This window comes from Pipistrellus kuhlii, unplaced genomic scaffold (genome assembly GCF_014108245.1).
Source record: "Pipistrellus kuhlii isolate mPipKuh1 unplaced genomic scaffold, mPipKuh1.p scaffold_m20_p_128, whole genome shotgun sequence".
In the NCBI taxonomy this organism is placed as follows: domain Eukaryota; kingdom Metazoa; phylum Chordata; class Mammalia; order Chiroptera; family Vespertilionidae; genus Pipistrellus; species Pipistrellus kuhlii.
The window spans coordinates 324987-344409 of record NW_023425436.1 but is presented as its reverse complement, the minus strand read 5'-3'; the positions used below and the strand labels follow the sequence as shown (position 1 = coordinate 344409).

At 59.9% G+C, this 19423-nt stretch overlaps 1 protein-coding gene across 3 annotated transcripts; it reads left to right on the top strand.

The window, feature by feature from the left end:
• Nucleotides 1-543: 543 nt before the first annotated feature.
• MTMR10 (myotubularin related protein 10) lies at nt 544-18672 on the top strand. Of its 3 annotated transcripts, none has more exons than XM_045580460.1 (16): nt 544-930; nt 1500-1560; nt 4476-4612; nt 4732-4804; nt 5907-6049; nt 6908-6998; nt 9730-9889; nt 10406-10493; nt 10626-10711; nt 11310-11440; nt 11892-11961; nt 12417-12464; nt 13466-13635; nt 14725-14895; nt 15544-15726; nt 16617-18672. In XM_045580460.1, the coding sequence occupies exons 1-16, from the start codon at nt 871-873 to the stop codon at nt 17360-17362; spliced, it is 2418 nt and encodes an 805-aa protein (XP_045436416.1). In that variant the 5' UTR covers nt 544-870; the 3' UTR covers nt 17363-18672. The 3 variants fall into 3 exon arrangements, with proteins under 3 accessions (XP_045436416.1, XP_045436417.1, XP_036290502.1); XM_036434609.2 differs by having other exon boundaries at nt 547-930; nt 12417-12487; nt 16617-17330; XM_045580461.1 differs by lacking the exon at nt 12417-12464.
• Nucleotides 18673-19423: the final 751 nt, after the last annotated feature.

The following is a 19423-nucleotide window of genomic DNA, read 5'->3' as shown; positions in this document are numbered from 1 at the left end:
GGGCTCACCTGTCCCCTCTCTGGGCTCACCTGCCCCCTCTCTGGGGCTCACCTGTCCCCCCCTCCCAGAATGCACCTGTCCCCTCTGGGCTCACCTGTCCCCCCTCCCGGGCTGCACCTGCCCCCTCTCTGGGGCTCATCTGTCCCCCCTCCCAGGCTCACTGTTCCCTCTATGGGGCCCATTTGTCCCCGATCCCTCTCCCGGGCTCACCTGTCCCCCCTCCCAGAGCCCACCCCTCCCACACCGGGCTCCACTCCCCGGCTTCCCCCACAGTGATCACGCGAGCCGGGCGACTGCCGAGCAGCGCCCCAGGGAAGAGGGTCCCAGGAGCGGAGGGAAGGACGCGACCGAGGAGGCTCCGAGCCACGGCCGGGCCCGGGCCCGCTCCCGCGGTCGCCGTCGAGTTCCCAGGGGGCCAGCAGGACAACCGCGGGCGGCCTTTGACCCCCGCGGGCCACCGTAGCTCCCTGGGGGCCGCCGTGACCCCCGCGGGCCGCCGTAGGCGCGCCCTCCCCGCGGCTGCGCGCCCAAGATGGCCGTCGCGCGCCGCTCCCCCCTGCGCCCTCGCTGAGGAGGTCCGGGCGGCGGCGGGTGCGCGGCGCCGCGGCGACAGCCCCGCGTGACGGCGGCGCGGGCGAGGCCTGGAGGCCCCGAGCGCCTGGCCGCCAGCCCCCCGCGCGCGCCGCCGCCGTCTCTCGGGGCAGGGCCACTTCCGGGGATGGGCTCGGGCGGCCGCCGTCGGCCCCGTCCCGACTCTGCCCCCCGCCCCCCGGCTCCTCCCCGCCCGTCCGAGCGCCGGGCCCGGCTGGCCACACGGGGAGCGCTCAGCCCGCGGCGGGTCCCGGCTGGCGAGCGGGCCGGGGCGGGACCATGTTCTCCCTCAAGCCGCCCAGACCCACCTTCCGGTCCTACCTGCTGCCGCCGCCCCAGGTACGCGGCCCCCTCCCCGCGCGCCCCTCTCCTCCCTCCGCGCTCCCGGGAGCCGCCGGCCGGCCGGCCCGTGGAGCTGGAGACCCGGAGGCCACCTGTCGCCATGTCTCCCTGGTCCTCGGTGCCCCGTCCCCATGGCCCCCCTAGTCCTTGGTCTCCCCCAGTCCTCCCCTGTCCCCAGCCAGAGCCCCCACTCACTCGAGGAAAAGTTGTCACACTCCGCCGGCCGCTGCCATGCTGCGCCCGGAGCTGCGAGCCCAGCGACCAGATGTCTGTCCCGCCCACGTGACCGGCCAGGGGATCGGGGACACCCTATGGGGTTAGGGATGGGGTTAGGGCACCTGCCCGGCCCTTGATGTCTTAATGTCCGGCTCCCGAGTCGATCTTTAAAAAAAAAACAACAACTTGGTTTAAAAAAATTGGGAAAGGATTGAAGGGGGACGACGGACCGGACGGGTGCAGATTGGGGTCCCCTAGGGCCACCGGGTAGAAAGAACGTGGGGTTCGGTGTGTGTCTGGGGCGGGGGGGGCGGAGGTGTTGAATCGCGCCGTTTGCGCCCGTGTTTCAGGCGGAGGACAAGTTCGATTCGGAGCCCAAGATTAAAAAGCTGGAGCCGGTGCTGCTGCCAGGTGAGCTGCTGCCAGGGTGTGGCAGGTCCTTGCGGGCGGAGGAGGGACGGGTGTGGGTCCCGGCTGATGCTCTGTCCACTGAACCAAGCCAGCCAGGGCCCACTGATATTTTTTATTTCATTTCATTTTATATGTATGTATATATATATATATATATCATTTTTTATTGATTTTTTACAGAGAGGAAGAGAGAGGGATAGAGAGTTAGAAACATCTGTGAGAGAGAATCATCGATCAGCTGCCTCCTGCACACCCCGCACTAGGGATGTGCCCGCAAGCAAGGTCCACGTCCTTGATCGGAATCGAACCCGGGACCTTTCTGTCCGCAGGCCGACGCTCTATCCACTGAGCCACACCGGTTTCAGCTGGTATTTTTTTAGAGAGAGCACGAGGGAGGGGGACAGTTAGAGAGATAGAGAAGGAGAAACATCCCTGGGTTGCTTCCCAAATTCATCCCTCCAGGGCTGGCCGGGGATGGGACCTGCCGCCCAGGCGCCCACCCTCAGCTGGGAATGGAACCTGAGACCCTTCCAGGTCCGCAAGCCGGCGCTCTAACCACTGAGCCGCCAGCCGGGGCCGAACCCGCTCTTTCCCCCCAAGCGGCCTCTGATGACCGAGGCGGTGGCGTACCCTGTGCCCTGTCTGCCTGCCTGTCTGGCCGTCGCCCTAACAGCAGGAAAAGCCGCGTTTATGGCGTCTGGGCCTCTGGAAACCAGTGACACGGCTCAGTGAACTTGGAATTCCTGACTCGGCGATGGGGTTTTTTTTTGTGTGTGTTTTTTTCCCGGAGATGTCAGCTGTTTCTGTGGGTGCCCCTTCCCCGCAGAGGCCCATTTTGCTTGACGTTTTGGGGCCCATTGTCCTGTGGAAGGGGCTGTTCTGTGCTGGGCAGGGTGTTTATCCACTGGGGGGGTCCCCCTCTTCCACCGCCTCATCCAGACCACCAGCGAGTCTCCAGCGTCCCCCAAGCGGCCCCCCGGCGCCCACCCCCAGGGCACAGTGTCCTTCCCCGGAGACTCCCTGGGTCAGAACAGCCCCCCCCCCCCCCCCCCCCCGTTCCCCTGGTCGGGTTTCAGTCCCGCTTCCGTGTTAGGATTTGACGCCCGTAGGCGGTCTCGGCTGCAGATGCGGGACTGGGCTTTTATTTTATTTTTTTTAAATATATTTTATTGATTTTATACAGAGAGGAAGGGAGAGAGATAGAGAGTTAGAAACATCGATGAGAGAGAGTCATCGATCAGCTGCCTCTTACACACCCCTTACTGGGGATATGCCCACAACCAAGGTACATGCCCTTGACTGGAATCGAACCCGGGACCCTTCGGGACTGGGCTTTTAAACGTCGCTCTCACCTCTGAGACGAGCTGATGGGGATGTTAACGTCCATAGGCTTAAAGGACTGTCCCTCGGGGGTCATCTGTTCTGTAGAATCAGCCCCAGAGCGTCCCTTTCTGCCTAAAAGGCGCAGGTTTCTGGGGCGGCCGGGGGCCTCTCTAACTGCGAGGTCTGCTTGTCCGGGCGCCGCGGCTCAGTCCGGCCGTCCTGACCGGTGTTGGCGTTTTGCGGTGGCTCTGAGCTCACACCCGTGGTGGCCCCAGCATTCTGTTTGCACTCAGCCTAGCCCTTCCCGAACCTCTCGCCAACCCCAAATTAGCGTGTCTGCCGCCTGCCCTCTCGTCTGTCCTTCCCACGCGCTTCCCGGTCTCTGTCTGGCCGCCCCGTCGTGGTCTCTGCTTCCTGCCTCGCCTGTCCCGCCCCCTCTCCGGGGACACACACACACACACACACTCACACTCACACACACACACCCGGCACCTCGCCGCCCCTCCTCTGCTCTCAGCCTCCCCCCGATCGAGGGGACCAGTGGAGCGAGTGAGGCCGCGAGGGCCCGGCCCTCGGCCGTCAGAAGCCACGCGGAGCCGTGGCGGGTCCCCCGTGGCTCCACGTGGCACCGGGGACAAGGAGCCATTGTTCCCCGTGCGGCCTCACGTGTTCTGCTTTGGCACGGCGCCTGGGGTTCAAGGACATCCCTGCCCCCAGCTGCCCAGAGCCTGAACCCGTAACCCAGTAAGCAGATGAGAGTCAGAACACAGAATCATTGTTTGTGTACGGTTACCGGCGGAATGGGAGCCTGAATTTAAAACGAGCCTCGTTTTATGAAGCGGGGGGAGAGGGGGGGGGGCGGAGACACAGTGCGACCAGGCTGTGGCGTGTGCTGGCGGTCTCGGCTCGCCTGCTTCAGGAAGTAAGCCGGAGACTGGGCCTCGGCCACCTTGCCGCTCTGCAGGCTCCGATCCCCTGGTCCTCACTGCAGGCCGAGGAGTCGGGAGCTGGAGGAGACAGGGTCCCGCCCTGGTCAGTGCCAGCGCGCTGGGGACATGCTCCCCTGGAGGGAGGCAGGGCGGCGAGGCGCCGAGGAGGGTCCCCTGAGCCAGATCGGGGCGGGAGGCCGATCCGGGAAGGGCTCCCGCTCGGCACCTGAGTGCCCGCCAGGCTCGGCCCTGCTCAGGCTGCGTGTGGGCTCCGCCCTGTCCCTGTCCCCCTCGGCGGGGGCAGCGGTGTTTTCACGGTGAGCCACACGTCCAGTGACAGTGAACGCACTGATTGTCAGGCTTTGTAATCGGATCGGGGGAGCACACGGCCATGGGCCGCCGTCTGGAAATGAAGGCAGCCTGGTTGGGGAGGTCTCGTGTGCCTGTACATCCCCGTGGCACGCTCGCCCGTGTGTGCTGTTCTGTGTTCTGCTCGCGGTGAGCTGCTTCATGTTGAGCCGTGCGTCCCTCAGGAAAGACCCTCTTGGATGCGCTGTGTGCTCACGGTCCTCACTGTCGCCGTCCTGACATCAGTCGCTCAGCGCCTGCTGACGCGCTACGGTGGGGAGGTGGCGCACAAACGATGGCTTTCCTTTTTTATAGGAGAAATTGTTGTGAACGAAGTCAGCTTTGTGAGAAAGTGCATTGCAACCGACACGAGTCAGTACGACCTGTGGGGGAAGCTGATTTGCAGCAACTTCAAAATTTCCTTCGTCACGGACGACCCGATGCCCTTGCAGGTAGGTCCTGTCGGTGCGGTTGTGCCGAGGCCTCTGACGCCGGGAGTGCGTCAGGGCTGCTGTCCCCAGTGCGCGGGCCACGGGAAAACAGCTGACGTGGACGTGGCTTTGTGTTTCAGAAGTTCCATTACCGGAACCTTCTTCTCGGCGAGCATGATGTCCCCTTAACGTGTATAGAGCAAATCGTTGCAGGTATGTGCTCTTCTTTTCATACGTGTCCTGGTGGCCCAGGGCACAGATCCATGCACATTGGAAGGAAGCTAATTAGGAGAAATGGGGCTTCATCCTCTCTGCTCCCGAGTCTCCACAGCTCAGCAGCTCCTGCTTTGAGCGTCTGCTCCCTGGTGGTCAGTGTGTGTCACATGTGCCGGACAGCCGGACGGTCACTTAGTCTTTTATATGTAAATACATATATACATGTATATATTTATTGATTTCAGAGAGAAAGGGAGAGGGAGAGAGAGATAGAAACATCAGTGGTGAGAGAGGATCATGGCTCGGCTGCCTCCTACACGCCCCCTACTGTGGATGGAGCCCACAACCCAGGCATGTGCCCTGACCGCGAATCAAACCACTGAGCTACACTGGCTGGGCCATATTATTCTTTACTTAGTCCCTAAAGCTGATTCTACTCCGGAGGAATTGTTTGGAGATACTCAGATACTTGGGTTGGAAGTTTATTTTTATAGGTTTTTCTCCTTTTTTTTTTTTTTTTTTTTGAGTCCCAGGAACATTCATTAAAGACAGAGGTAAAAAAATTAATTTAAAATGGAGATATAAAATGAATCGCTTTTTATAATTCCTAGTATTTGTCCTCTTTTAAATTAAAATTTTAATCATAAAATGTATCTAGATGGTGGTGGTTGGTGTGCAAACAATCATTTAAAATACCTTCAAAAGCAAAGTTAAAATCGATCCCCCAGCCCAGTGGATAGAGCGTCGGGCTGAGGCCTGAACGGTCCCGGGTTCGATTCCGGCCAAGGGCATGTGCCTTCGTTGCGGGCACATCCCAGTAGGGGGTGTGCAGGAGGCGGCTGATGGATGTTTCTCTCTCATGAATGTTTCTAGCTATCCCTCTCCCTTCCTTTCTTAAAAAATCAGTAAGATGGATTAAAAATAAGTAATTAAAATCAATCCCCCAAAGTGCGAAGACGCACAGATAAGTGGTGAGAGGGCCCGGGAGGCGGTGCTCGGGGGTGGGTGTCCTTCCAGTCGCCATCGCTGCGCGCGCGTTCGGAAGCCGCGGAGAGAGAAACGAGAACTAACGTGCTCACGCTGTGCTCTCCTCCCTCAGTGAATGACCACAAGAGGAAGCAGAAGGTCCTGGGCCCCAACCAGAAGCTGAAGTTCAACCCAACGGAGTTAATCATTTACTGCAAAGACTTCAGGATCGTCCGCTTTCGCTTTGATGAATCCGGGCCCGAAAGTGCCAAAAAGGTGGTGGCTGGTTTTGTTCTGGTTCAGCTCGGCCCGGTCCCGGGTTGTGCCCGATCCATTTCAGTTCTCTGGGGGGAAGTTTGCATTTCTCAGTGGCCCCACGTTCCCCCCGCCCGCCCCACCGCTTTTTTTAGAGGAATTGGTGAGGCAGGAAGCGTTCTGCGGGAAGCTTTTTCATTCCGTCTTAAGCCCGAAGCTGACACCCACCCACCAGTTAATAGGATTTGATCAGCCCGCCCCCACCAACAGCTGACAGCACCTTCCCCGCTCGCTCACTGTCCGCGTAGGTCGTGCGGCCTCGTGCTTTTCCTGCCTCTTTCTCAGGGAGGGCTCTGCCGTCCTCTGCGTGCACTGTCTCCAGCTTCCTCCTCCTCGCGCACCCAGAGTGTTTCCTACACTGGCCAGCCCAGGGCTCGGTCGGCGGCAGAACGAGCAGGACATTCCTGCCGGCTGCTCCCCGGAGGCCACGGGGCATCAGCGCGAGCGATTCCCGCCCGGCTGTGGCTCCGTCTCCGTTTTGCAGACGCTCAAGCTGAGGCTTTCTCTCTTCTAGGCGTCGGTGTTCTGCTCACCGCCTTTTGGGAGAATGCTTCTCTGGTTTTCAAGGGTCACTCGTTTGAATGAAATTACTTTCCTGTTAAAATTCAACTCGGCAGGCCCTTGCTGAATGCCACCTGCTCACTGAAGGTTCACAGGGTCTCGGGGGCCGTGAGTGAGCACCCGGCTCCCGGGGGCTCGTCCACGTCCCCGGTCCACAGAGCAGCCCCTGCCCCGGGACGCGCCCACAGCCAGGCCTTGGCGTACATGTCCCTGACCTCGTGTGTGAACGCGGAATTCTAAATGCAGACTCTCTCCTAGGTGTGCCTTGCCATAGCTCATTACTCCCAGCCAACAGACCTCCAGCTCCTCTTTGCCTTTGAGTACGTTGGGAAGAAGTACCACAGCTCAGGTAAATAGGAGAACGTCACGTGTTATGGCTGTCCCTTCGCGTGGCGCTCCTCAGGAGCCGCTGTGACAGGCGCCGTGGGCTGTGGGGGGCCGGCTTCCGCCCGAGAGAGGAGGCGCTGCCTGCGGACGGGGCTGCCGGGTTCCTGAAGGGCGGCAGGCAGCGCGGTGAGCGGCCGGAACAGGAAGTGGCCCTCGTCTGCCCCGGGTCAGCTGGTGCCTGTGCCGGGGGTGGTGCATTCGCCTCTTCCAACTGGAGCCTGAGTGAATGTCATCTTCGGTGAAGCCTGGCAGGAGCCCTGGCCGGTGTGGCTCAGTGGGTAAAGCATCAGTCTGCGGACCGAAGGGTCCCAGGTTCGATTCCGGTCAGGGCACACGCCTGGGTTGCAGGCTGGGTCCAACATGTAGGAGGCAGCCAGTCAATGATTCCCTCTCACCATTGATGTTTCTATCTCTCCCTTCCTCTCTGAAGTCAATAAAAATATATTTTTAAAAATGTAGTATTGAAGAAAAAAAGAAACCTGGCAGGAAACGAAGAGATGTTTGAAACGCACCATCTTTCTGGCGAGGTGTGATTTCAGAAGCTGAGGTGGTGACGCTTTTTAGTGGACTTCACAACAGAATGAGATTGAGGGAAGGAAGAGGCAGGGCTTGTTTATTGATTCCATAGAGGAAGGAGGGGAGAGAAATACCGATGATGAGAGAGACATACTGATTGATTGCCTCCTGCACGCACCCAACCAGGTCCAGGGGTCGAGCCTGCAACTGAGGCACTCACCCTTGACCGGAATCGAACCCGGGACCCTTCATTCTGCAGGCCGATGCTCTATCCACTGAGCCACACAGGCGAGGGCGGGGCAGTTTTTATAAACATACAACAGTTCTGTCCACATATCTGTGTCGGCGATGACATCACCACGGAGAACTCCAGATGGTCATGTGATTCTGTACATGAGTTCCATATACCAACGTCATTTTAATCAACCATTTCTTAAAGCCTCATAAGAGAATGGGGAGGAGACGAAGAGGTCATGTCTTACGTTGGCCCCTTGTGGGCTCGCGCCTACCGAGGCACGTGGGCGCCCCCTCCTCGCGGGAGAAAAGTAAATCAGTTACACATTCACAGTGAAAGGTCCCTCGCCCAGCACGGCCTGGAGGGGTCTTATAACTTACTAACCGCACCGGTCCTGACATTCTGCTGCCTCGGAACGTGTGGTAGTGATTTGGGTAATCTGCGGAGTGGAGTGACCGCAGCGTCACTAGGCTGTACAGGCGTTGAGGTGGGAACGGGACCCGCGCTGCGTGAGGCGTGAGGCAGGCTCACTGCTCTGGAAGACCCCGGGGAGGGCTCTTTCCCGGAGGACACGAGGTCATGCTTGTCAGAGGGCGCTTTGTCCTCGTGGCACGGTGTTTATGGAGTGTGACCGTTTTTCTCACCAAAACGTAACTCGCTGTAATCTAGACTTGAACAGCGCAGTTGACATAAGTTCACTTCTGAACGTAAAGGAACTCCTGATTGTGTGAAAGCAGCGTAGGTCCTGGCTGTCGGGCAGGAGAGTCTGTCTGCCTTTGGGTCAGCCCTGAGCCGTCATCAGGGTCACGGTCAAGGGCCACGGTCAAGGACAGCAGCTAGGAGGGATGTTTCAGGGGTACGGGAGTGGCAGGACGGTCGCCACCTCCCGTTTACGTTGCTTGAGGATCCGGGCCAGTTCTTGCTGATGCTGCTTTTCCGGTAGAAAAACGGCGGAGCCCAGCGTACGGGGCCTCAGCCTCAGGCTCAGGAGCTTCGTTCTGCGGTGGCTGACCTGCTGCTGCTTCACTTCCTTTCGGTGTTCCTCCTCCGGTCCTGGGGGCCTCTCCGGGTTAATGAGACCTCAAGTGCTTTATTCAGCCCAGAGCCTTCCCCTGAACTCCTTGTGCGTATCAGTCAGTTCTCTGTGACTCCTTACGTGTAGCTTGTGGATAACATGACACATACTTAAAGCTCCTCCTCCTCAAGCAAGTACTTCCTAAGCGTGACCCTGGGCCAGTGTTCTGTGAAGGCTCCTCAGCCTTTGACGCCCTCCATGCTCTTGCAGAAGCATCAGCAGCTTCGTTAGGGTCTGACGGAGCCTGAGACCCCCGACTCCGCAGCCAGAGGCCGGGCCTGCGAGTGAGAGCGGCCCAGGGCCCCCCGGAGCCTCTGGATGGCCTCTGGGCTCCGGCGGGTTAGAGTCCTTCCTGCGGGCAGGCCGGGGGCAGGGCTGCTGGCACAGGAAGGCCCGAGGGCGAGGTGTCCCCGCAGTGCCCTGAGGGGGGTCGGACGGCCTGGGCCCCACGCAGTGGCCGTGACGGAGGAGGGATGAGCCCAGAGCGCTGGTCACTGCGGCCCAGGGAACAAGGGGCCTTTGAAGGAAAGAAGCCACGAGGCTGTTCCCCGGTCAGCTGGTTCGCGGGCAGACGCTGTCCGAGAGCACGGGGTCATCCTTGTAAAGCGACAGGCGCCAGGCTGTGCTCCTGAGGGAGTGCGAGCCTCTGGCGTGGCCTTCGGCCTCGGCGCGCAGTGCTGGCCCGCGACGTCCTGGACACCATGGCCTTCCGCAGGACAGGCGCTTTCAGCGAGGCTCCTCTTGTTGACGCGGCCTCAGGGTCACTGCCCTCGGACGCTGGGTGGAGCCCTGAGGGTGTGGACAGAGAGAGGACGGCGGGCCGGAGGCGGGTGCGAACACACCCAGTGACGCTGCTCTTCCTCGCAGCCAGCACGCCCAACGGGCTCCCGGCGGGCGGCGGGCCGGGCGGCGCCCAGAAGACGCCGCTTTTCGAGGCCTACTCCGACTGGGACCGCGAGGTCAAGCGGACAGGCGCCTCGGGGTGGAGAGTGAGCTCCGTGAACGAGGGCTACATGATCTCCACGTGGTGAGTCCCGAGGAGCCGCGATCCCGTGTGCGTGTGCGTGTGTGTCTGCATCTTGTAAATGTCTCATGGTCCGTTGGCCGCGGGGAGGAAAGGAGGGGGGTGTCCTACATGGATGGGGCTGCCCCCGAGGAACTGCTGTCGGATGGGGTCCTGGAGTCGGCCTGTCTCTGGATGGGGGGGGGGGGAGTGGGGAGTTGGGCGGGTTTGCTGGGTTTCAGGGGTCTTAGCCGTCAGGAGAGCGGTGGTGGGTGTGCTTTTCAGTCCTGCTGGCCTGATAGTCATTCTGGACAACACTCCCACCCCGCCTGTGGCTTTTCCCTGCTCCCCTAGGAGGTCTGTCCGTGGCCGCATCAGACATGCGACGTCTGGGACGGTCAGTGTCCTCAGTGTCCACGGGATGGCTGCGGAGTGGGGTGCACATTCGGGGGAGGAATGGGTTTGATTACCCGTGTGGTCACGGCTCCCTGCCCTGCCCACAGCACGGGCCTGATGGCGTGGTCTGCTTTCTCCCCTCAGCCTTCCAGAATACTTCGTGGTGCCCAGCTCCCTGGCCGACCAGGACCTGAAGACCTTCTCCCACTCTTTCGTCGGAAGAAGGATGCCGGTGAGTGACAGCTGTTGGATTTCAGAGCACGGGGGGCCCCGTCTCCCGCCCGCTCACACGGGGCCCCGTCTCCCGCCCGCTCACACGGGGCCCCGTCTCCCGCCCGCTCACACGGGGCTGTCTCCGTTGCAGCTGTGGAGCTGGAGCCACCCGAACGGCAGTGCCCTGGTGCGGACGGCCCTCGTCAAGGACCTGCAGCAGCGGAAGATCGACCAGAGGTGCCCATACAGGGGGACGGGCCGGCTGACACGGGGGGGCTGGCTGGCCGTGTTAGTTCACCCCAGAGGCCCAGAAAACACGCTCAGGCCCCGTCAGCTCATCCTGTCCAAGACCAGCTCAGACACAGGCCTCGCGCCCCTCCCAGCTGCTCTCAGGACCTGGGTCCCTCCCGATGCTTCCTCTTTCTCTCCTCCCTGTGTCCGAGCGTCCCCGCCTCCTGCCACTGCGCACACGTCCTTTCCGCTGGGTCCTGCGCAGGCCCTTGGCACCAGCTGTCGTCTGCCCGGAACCCTTCCCCCAGGTCGGCGACGGCTCCTGGTCTTCTCGGGTTTGGCCGCACATCAGCTCCCTGGGGCTTCTCTGACCGCGGGGCCGGGCTCGCCCTCGCTCCCCTGAACACACCCCCTCAGCGGGGCTCACCCGGCGCGAGTGCCTCATTCCCCCACGCCCCCCGAGGGAAACCATGCAGGCCGAGGCCGGCCTGTCCTGTTATCTCTGTCCCCAGCTCTCAGGGCAGCGAGTGGCTCAGGGGAGCTGGTCAGGAAATGCGTGTGGAATACATGGGTGACTAGTGACTGAGGATTTTGTCTTCCTTAGGATCTGTAACGCAATAACCAAGAGCCACCCGCAGAGGAGTGACGTTCATAAGTCGGATTTGGATAAGACCCTGCCCAACATCCAAGAAATACAAGCGGCTTTTGTAAAGCTGAAACACCTCTGTGTCAACGGTAATGTCTTTTTTATTTTATATACACATACATACATATATATGTATATTTACGTTTGCGTGCGCAGTGAATGGGGGAATACAGCATTGTATGAGGCGTGTCAGGAAAAGTGATATTCCTTAAAATTGTAGAAACAGACTTATTTAAGTAGAGGTTTATTGAAATGTTTGTACAAATTATTACTGTATGAGAAGGTCAGGAGAATAAACTGCAAACAAATGCTTTCCATTAGGGAGGGAAAATGAGCCAAATAAATCACCTTGAAATCATGACAGGTAGGGTGGGGTGCTTTTATGAAAAAACAACTTACACACTGAGATTTAAGCCACTTTTTAATATTAAAAATGACATACCACTTAACTCTGGTATTAATCATGTAAAATAAGCTTAAACCGCCTGAAAGCGTGTGTGTGTGAATATAACTGCATGCCTGTAAATGATGTTATTACAGAGCCCTTTGAAGAGACCGAAGAGAGATGGCTATCCTCGCTGGAAAGCACTCGGTGGCTAGAATACGTGAGGTTTGTACAACTACTTTCCTCTTTTTCTTCGACTTTATATTTTGAAGCTAGGGGCCCAGTGCACAAGTGCATGCACCTTGAAAGGAACTGGTGGTTCGGCTGTCCTGTCATTCGATCCGTTCCCACCACGGCCCCCGAGTCCTGTCTGCCGGCAGACCGCTCCTGTCCCCGCCGCTCCCATGCGCAGACAGCGCCAGCCCACTGGCACCCACTGGCCCACTGGCACCCCCTGACGGCACCATCAGCAGGTGGAGCGGCGGCTGGGAGTTTCCCGGATATAAAAACCGGACTGTCCCCTGTTGAAGAGTCACATAAATTCTGGTGAAACGCACCAAGGTTCTGGAGAATACAGATGTGTGCGGTGGAATATTAGGTTTGCTTGATTTTAAGGTCTTTAAAGGCATCTGTATCGTGGAAATGGTGTTTTTCACAGTATTTTTCTCTCCGCTCCCCAGGGCGTTCCTGAGACACTCGGCAGAACTCGTGTACACGCTGGACAGCAGGCGGGTCTCTGTGGTCCTCCAAGGTGACTCCCTCCCTGCGGTGGCCGTCACAGCCAGCGTGGGCACCACGGCCACGGCCAAGTCCGTGTCTGTGACGTCAGCCGTCCCTTCCTGACGACCCTGCCGCCAGACACCCCGGGCCTTACACGTCAGAACAGAAGGGCACAGAGACTGCGCGTGGGCGGGCAGGAGGGAGGCACATCCTCCACTCTGAGCTGGGGAGGCACTCCCAGTCCTCATGGAGCCTCGCCGGGGGTCCGTCTCGGCCAGGCGTGCTCTCTCTAACCGTGCTGTGTGCCTCACTCATACTAAATGGGTGTGAATGCTCCAGCTCCGGCTCCCTGTACCTCTAAAGAAACAGGGTGGTGTCGAGAAATTGACCTACTCGGAGAGCCAGTAATGTGGATTTTGTCTACTGGTTAGCAGGAGTAATTGCAATATAAAAACTTTTTAAAAAAAATACATTTTATTGATCTTTTTTTTTTTACAGAGAGGGAGGGAGTGGAATAGAGAGTTAGAAACATTGATGAGAAACATCGATCAGCTGCCTCCTGTGCACCCCCTACTGGGATGTGCCCACAACCAAGGTCCATGCCCTTGACCTGAATCGAACCCGGGTGGGGACCTTTTAGTCCGCAGGCTGACGCTCTATCCACTGAGCCACAGCGGTCAGGGCTGCAATATAAAACCTTTCTGTTAGCAAAACGTACTTAAGTATTGACTAACCGCACAGCCAGTAGAATTGCTAAGCTTATGAATGCGGTTTGATAAGCCCTGAGCTTCCTGCTGGTGCTCTGAAGCCACGTTGCACAGGATGTGAGCACGCGTGCAGCCGGAGCGCACCGAGCATTTCTGCCGGCTGTCCAGGGCCGCGGCTTCAGTAAAGACACTCGGACGTCTCCGGAGCAGTAGTGGTGCATGCTCCCCAGGCGCGGTTGACGCTGCAGTCAGTGTGAGCTCGGGCATGCTCCCACGTCCTCGTTCTCTCTCCGTTCCGACAGAGGAGGAGGGCAGAGACCTGAGCTGCGTGGTTGCATCTCTCGTGCAAGTGATGCTGGATCCCTACTTCAGGACCATCCCCGGGTTCCAGAGCCTGGTTCAGAAGGAGTGGGTGATGGCGGGGCACCAGTTCCTGGACCGGTGCAACCACCTCAAGAGGTCGGAGAAGGAGGTAACGCAGCAGGTGCCGACGCCCGTCTGCGGGGCGGGGAGTGCTCCCCGGGAGGGACGGGGCTTCCTATTCCTTTTAATAACTTTTACTGATGTCAGAGGGAAGGGAGAGAGAGAGAAACATCCGTGAGGAGAGGGAATCATGGACCGGCTGCCTCCTGCACAACCCCCACTGGGGAATCGAACCCTGACCTCCTGGTTCACAGGTCGATGCTCCACCACTGAGCCGCGCCGGCCGGCCGGGTGACGGGGGGACTTTTAAACGCTGCGTAGCTCACAGTCTGGGCCGGACGCGTGGATCCGAGCCCACGTGGGGGGGTGACGCCTGGCAGGTGGCGGTGGGGTTCCTCCGAGTTGAAAATACTTGAGCTGCGTCCACTCTTCCACAGGGCAGATGGCCAGCACGTTAGGTTGTTGGAACACCCGCTTTGTAACGCCACGTTTTTGTCCGCGGGCGCCTGTTAAGAATGGGGGCTTGTCGCAGACGCACTGTGCCTGGCCCCGGTCCCGGGCGGGGCTTTCCATCGCCACAGAGCATTCCAGGGCGCTGCCGCTGCCCGGAGAAACGGGGGAACCGGAAGGGAAGAGCGGGGGCCTGCGGGCATGGTGGGGTCAGGGCCGCCTCGATCCCTAGCGGAGCCGGGGCTGTTTCAGAGGAGGCGCTGCCCGTGCTCCCTGGGGCGAGGCCTGTGGCCTGGGATCCCGTCATTTTCGGAAACTCGGGGACGTTTCTGGAAGCCGAGCCTGCAGGGTCAACCAGAAGCTATTTACAGAGCTGGGCGTGGCCGGGTGTCCTGTGGGTTTACGTGCTAATCCGTGCGTCCAGGCGAGGCTCCAGGTTTCCCGCCCCGTCTGCGGGCGCACGGCCTGTGGGTGGCTTCCCCCGCTCCCCACGCCTCCGGAAAGGCGGGCTGCCGTGCTCATTCCAGGGGGACCTGAGCTGCGTTGTCGCTCCCAGGTCCTCGGCTCCTCTGGGCCGGGCTGCGGGCCAGGGCTCCGTCTTCGTGTCTTCCTCACGGCAGCAATGAGCTTGAAGTGAGTGTGTGACCGGAGGACGCGGTCAGTAGCCCACTTCTGGTCCCACCTGCAGTCGCCGCTGTTCCTGCTGTTCCTGGACGCCACGTGGCAGCTGCTGGACCAGTTCCCGGCCGCCTTCGAGTTCTCCGAGACCTACCTGGCCGTGCTGGGCGACAGCACCCGCATCTCCCTGTTCGGCACCTTCCTGTTCAACTCGCCGCACCAGCGGGTGAAGCAGAGCACGGTGAGGGCTGGGGGCGGCGCGGTGTGGCACTCCGTCGGGAGGCCGTGCACGTCCAGTGCGTCCCTCAACCGCGGGTCCCGGCACTGCGGCCCCTGGACGGGTGGCCGGGCTCTCCACTTGGAGAGACGGCAGCCGCCCCAGCCAGAGGCAGCTTTGGTTTCAATTTTTCTTTTTTTTATAAAGATTGTATTGTTAAAAAAAAAAAAAAGCTGTATTGCTGAAATATTACAGCAGCCACCCTGCCCCCTGGCCCAGGCCTTCACCACCCTGTTGCCTGTGTCCATGGGTGAAGCATACGTGCATGCCAGCAAAGACAGTTTCAATCCTGACAGCTAACCGCACAAACGTATGCTCACGGGCTCACGGGTAAGATACTGCAGTTGTGAGACAACATGGGTGTTGGCGGCAGCACACGGATGAGACCTGGCTTCGCTGACAACGTGCCCGTGGCTTCCTCCCGTCTCGGGAAGAGCGCGCGCTCGCTCACGAGGGCACGGCGTGTCCTCGGCCGGAGGTGCCCCATGGAGGGAAGACGTGCCGCCCTCGTGGGCCGCGTGGCTCTGGGTCTGACGGTCCAATCCCAGACCAGGAGCTCCCGCGAGGAAACCCTCGGCGTCTTTTCCAGAGATCCAACGTTGTGTTTTGCAGGAGTTTGCCATCAGCAGGAACATCCAGCTCGGCGACGAGAAGGGCTTGAAGTTCCCCTCGGTGTGGGACTGGTCCCTGCAGTTCACCGCCAAGGACCGCACGCTCTTCCACAACCCCCTGTACGTCGGCAGGAGCGCGCCCTGCGTGCGCAACAGCTCCGGGAAGGCCTTCAAGCGGACCAAGGTGAGACGGCGCCCCCGAAACTCCTCCCAGAGCACCGCCTCACAGGTCAGCCCTCCCTGTGAGGGACGAGCCTGTCTGCAGGGCAGGCCTGGCGGGCTCGGGCACTTTTTACCCCACGGGACTCCCTCCTCCACCGGAGGCCCCGGAGCCCTGGGCAGCGTCTGAGAGTCAGCGGTCACAGCTCTGGGCCTGGGAGACCCGCACTCTGCCTGTTGTTCCTTCTAGACTCAGCCAGCCTAGGTTTGCTCCGAGCCAGAAGCCGTGGGATCCCTTAACACGACCCACGTGGCTCAGGGCCCACTCGGTCCGGCTTCTGGAGGAGGCCGCACACTAAAATGAAGAGAGAGACTGGAAAAGAGTTAATTTGGGAAAATGGGGGCCAGGCGGGAAGTCCACCTCTAGTGGGAAGACTAACCCCTGCTCTGGCCTTTTACCATTCCTTTTACTGAGATTCTGAAACAAAGACATCTCTTAGGTGGGAAGTTCCAACAACAGAAAATCAACTTAGTTTACATATGATTAACAAATTAAAGTTGCCTCAACCACCACTATCTCAACTAGACAATGAGTTAATAGCTCTGACCATTCTGAGCCATCAAGGTTGGCTAGCTCTTTTTACGTTTTATTACCAGTGACATGTTAGGTTTCTGGAATTTGCTCGTAGGCAGAGCTAGTGGCCTCAGGCTGGGGAAGCAGGCACAGCGGAGGGAGGAGCACACAGCAGAGGGAGGAGCACACAGCGGAGGGAGGAGCATTGGGAGGGCAGGAGCTCAGTCCTCCAGGCCGAAGCCCCTCCTGTCTCGTAGCCCCGAGGGTCTGCTTGGCCTGCACCCTGGCTGTCTTTCCGAAGGGAAGCCGCCTGTGCTAACCTCTCCCTCCCGCCCGCACAGAGAAACTGCAGCTCCACGCTGCGGGGCATGCCCGCCTCCCTCCGGAACGGACTCCTCGGCGACCAGGACTCCCTCCCGCGCAGGAACTCCCTGATCCTGCAGGTGAGGCCGGAGCCGCCTCCGCACGCCGGGGGCCCGGACGGCGGCCTGGAGCGGTTCTTCGGGGAGTGGCTCTGCAGGCCGGCCGACCTGCACGGCCTGCTGCTGCCCCGCCTGTCGGGCGCGCACATAAAGCTCTGGAAACTGTGCTACTTCCGCTGGGTCCCCGAGGCCCAGATCGACCGCGGGGGCTTCATCACCGCCTTCCACCGGCTCTCGCTGCTGGCCGACGAGGTGGACGTGCTGAGCAGGACGCTGCGGCAGCACCGGGCCGGCCCGCTGGAGGCCGCCTACGCCGAGCTCGGCCAGAGCCGCATGTACTTCCGGGCCCGCGGCCCCCAGGACGCCTCGGGCACGCCGGCCTTCCTCTCCTCCTCCTTCCCCTTCTCCCCCGTCGGCAACCTCTGCCGGCGCAGCATCTCGGGCACGCCGCTGAGCGCGTTCCTGAGCGGCGCCAAGACCTGGCTGTCCACGGAGACGCTGGCCCCCGAGGACTGAGCGGGCGCGTCCCGGGCGTCCTCCCCCGGCTCGCGTTGCCAGCCTGGGCGCTCGGCGCCCTGCTGCTGCCATACGTACGAGTGACCGCTGAGATCTGCACTAACGTTGGGAACATGCTGAACCGTGCGTGCTTCCCTCGCCGTCGCTAGGAGACGGGCGTTCACTCGGGTCTCGATGTCCCTTTCCATGTCCAGGTCCGGCTCTGCTGCCCCGCAGGCAGGCATCCCCGCGTACTGCCGTGACGGCGGCGGGAATCAGGGCGCGTCCGCAGCCAGAGCCGCAGTCAGGAGAGGGCGGAGTAGTGTGTAGCCTGTTTTCGGGGAGCGTCGCCGGCCCCCAGCAGCCGGCAGGAGGTATCGGTGTCTGTCTCCGGTGCCTTTCTGTCGTCTGTGTCTCCTTGAACTCCCCGGGGACCAAGGTCGAGCACTGGAATCTACTTCCATCGCTCGGGACCGGAGATCACTGTGTCTTAAAACCGTGCGTGTGCCCTCACCGCCCTCGAGCTAGCCTTAAACCGATGTGCACTGTGAACTTTGAGAAGCGTTTGCTGTAGATAACGGAACGTAGAAGTGCCTTTGACGCTGAGATGAAGGTCTGAGTAGCATGGTTAAGGAGAGTTTGTCTTTGCGGTTAGGGAGTTCCCATCCCGCTGCGTACTGAGACGGGCCTTTCACACTAAGTTCGCGCCAACAGGCAGGAGTCCCCAGAGCAATGTCCCGTCCGTCTGGGAGGCCCCAGGGCCACAGCAGGCCTGGGGCGAGGGGCCAGGCCGTTCGCACGGAGCCAACCCCAGGAGGGCTTCCCCTCCGCCCACCCCCACTTATGATTGAGCCCAAAACCCAGGCACGTGCCCTTGACTGGAATTGAACCCGGGACCCTTCGGTCTGCAGGCCAGCACTCTGTCCACTGAGCCACATCAGCTGGGGTTCAGACCAAGTTCGTAAAAGGCTTAGGTGGAGAGAACAAGAGAAAAAAACAGCCACTCGGAGTCCTGCCACTTTGATAAATAGCAAGAGGCCTCCACACCCCCAGCTTTTGATCGCAGTGTGCAGAGGGGCGGGCGGGGCGTTGCTGGTCTGAGGCTCCTAGTCTTGAAATTGTGCGCCAAAGCCAAAGCCGCGAGGCGGGCCCAGCTCACGCTGGCGGGGGTGTCTGCGCCCTCATTCCGCTGACAGGGCGAACGTCTCCGAGTCTGGCTGTTACCTTGTTAAAACTGTCATCCTGAGCTTTTATAAACGTTTTATAATACGGCGTCTAGCTCGCTGACTTCCTTTTCTAAAACAGGTTTTTTCAAAAGTCTTACCTTTATACGTCACAGATAGCTGTTTCTATTGAATTATCTGCCTTTTATAAACTGTTAGATGATGTGTCTGAATCAAAGGGATAGGTGTTCCTACTGAGTCTTAGGAGATTGGTCTGGCGGACACACCCAGGGTCCTTGCCAGCCCGCTGCCTGGAGGAAAAGGGCTTTTCTCCCCTGATGGATAGCAGTCGTTGCCGTTGAGTGCTTCACAGTCCTTTCCGGGAGCCTGTCCTCCCGTCCCCCCGCCCCCGTGGGACACAGCGATCGCCCTGCCATGGGCCACGCCCGGTCCTTCTGCCACAATCTGCCTCCTTATGGTGACAGAGCGAGAGCCAGTGACCTCGGGAGGGTTCCGATTCTCCCTCCTCCCCTTCTTCCTCTGCTCCTTCCGTCATGTTTGATTCGCAACTTAAAAAACTAGGTACTGTTAATGCTGTGTCAGACAGGAAACGTGCGTGTCTTTGTATGATGATCAAATGTACAGTGTGGTTTTTCATTGTCTCTGGCTGGACAGTTGCGTCATGATTATTGTGCCACAGCTCGCTGGGCATGATATGAAGAACAACGGTCACAGCCCAAGTCCTGGTCCCGCCCCTGCCCGGCACCTCGGGCGCCCCAGGGGCTCCGTGCGCCCCGCCAAAGCGCCCCTCGGCCCGCAGCCCCGCGCCCAAGGCCTGGGCCGCGCCATCACAGCCTGCACTCTGGCAGGAACTTACAGATGTACCGTGTCTTCCTGTTGTTTTGTGATGAAACTGATTTTAAAAAACCAAAAACATCTAAGTTTATTTAAGAGAAGTTTATTGACTGGGCTCACGGGTGGGCACCAAGGACCGCCGGTTGTGTTGTCTGCTTGGCGTCATCCATGGGGTCAGTGCAGCGGCTCCGAAGCCAGGGCGTTTCCTTCCGG

Bases quoted from the DNA above. Each gene is read 5' to 3' on its own strand.
- MTMR10 (XM_045580460.1), top strand. From the start codon at position 871: ATGTTCTCCCTCAAGCCGCCCAGACCCACCTTCCGGTCCTACCTGCTG. The intron at 4,805-5,906 runs GTATGTGCTCTT...CTCCTCCCTCAG, and splicing joins TATAGAGCAAATCGTTGCAG to TGAATGACCACAAGAGGAAG. The intron at 9,890-10,405 runs GTGAGTCCCGAG...TTCTCCCCTCAG, and splicing joins GGCTACATGATCTCCACGTG to CCTTCCAGAATACTTCGTGG.